The 1,233-nt window shown below is 57.9% G+C and overlaps 1 protein-coding gene across 1 annotated transcript in view; it reads right to left on the bottom strand.

Annotated features, from left to right (window-relative positions):
- The window catches only part of DBX1 (developing brain homeobox 1), a gene marked incomplete at both ends in the record, with an annotated part of 4,385 nt that extends 3,488 nt beyond the window's left edge, over window positions 1-897 (bottom strand). Inside the window, one exon of the mRNA XM_080641212.1 lies at window positions 527-897. Coding sequence (XP_080497338.1) covers window positions 527-897 — 371 coding nt within the window. The remainder of the gene's footprint in view (window positions 1-526) is intronic.
- Window positions 898-1,233: the final 336 nt, after the last annotated feature.

Raw genomic sequence — 1,233 nt, forward strand, 5'->3', positions numbered from 1 at the left:
TCACAGAATAAAATCTAATATTTTCCTAACATGTCTCATCTGTGGAAATTTTCCCTTCATCCCCAAAATAGTCCTCAGAGTTGTCTCTTGACCCACCCCCCCAATCTCATCCTAGGCACTAATGAGATAGGTAGGAGTGAGGTGAGGAAGAAAAGAATTGCAGATCCATATACCAACCAAGCTAGTAAATATATTGTCCTGGGTTAAAAATAAATAAATAAAAATTGGCCCCCTGAGGCTGGAGGGCCGAAACACAGACGCCCAGCAGCGCGCGCTCAGTTTAGCTGCTCCAGGGAACTGGGCTCCCTGCGACTGAACTGCTCAAGTTCATCCTGAGGGTGGGGCGAGCCTGGAAGCTTTTCTTCCCGGGAATCCGCCAAACCTAAGTCTCCCGTGGCGCGACGTGAGGCCTCCGGGATAGCGCCCACACGTGTGCGCCGATGTGTGCGTGGGTACCCGCCGCATACAGGAAACTGAGGCGAGAAGGACTCCGCACCTGGCCGGGCCCTCAGCGTTCTGCGCTCACTTACCATTTCTGGGCGCCGAGGAGAGAATGGCGTTCACTCCAAACTTCAGAAACGTAGGCTCGCTGGCAGGGGAGACGGCAGTCTGCGGCGATCCGCCCCGCCGGCTTCCCGGACTAGGGGAGCCCAGGTCCGAGGCCACGGTGTCTGTGAGATTCGCGGGGGTCCCCTGCCTAGGGGGCGACATGCTGGCCGTGGGCACGCTGCGGGGCAGGTAGGCAGGGGGTCGGCTGATGCGGATGAGATCCTCGACCAGGAAGCTGGAGTGTCCGGAAAATGCCGACTGCAGAGACTGGGGCAACGTTAAGGTGGGTGTGGGGCGCAGGAGACTGGGGTACCCGGCGGGGGGCGCGAGGAGCCCAGGGAACATCATGTTAGGCGCGAGGCGGGCGTAGTAGCCCTTCTTCCAGTGGCGGAAGGGTAAATGCCTCGCTTCCCGCCCCTCCCGCCCCCGCGGTACCCTCTCTCTTGGGCTTAGCAAAAGTCTCCAAATAAGGAACGCTGCCACTTGGGCGCCTGCGAGTCCTCCGTGGTCCTCCCGTCGAGGTGATGGTTTTATAGAGGCCCGCCCGTTAAAGCGCTTTGAAAAGTGACAGCTCTGACAATGAAGTTCAACAAAGTTCTCCACTCGAGCTTCATTCGCCAGAGGCTCTGGGCGCTCTGATTGGCGCAGGGGTGCAATTTATGATTGGATTAGTCTTCATAAGCA

Source organism: Plecotus auritus, assembly GCF_963455305.1.
Source record: "Plecotus auritus genome assembly, chromosome: 9".
NCBI lineage: Eukaryota > Metazoa > Chordata > Mammalia > Chiroptera > Vespertilionidae > Plecotus > Plecotus auritus.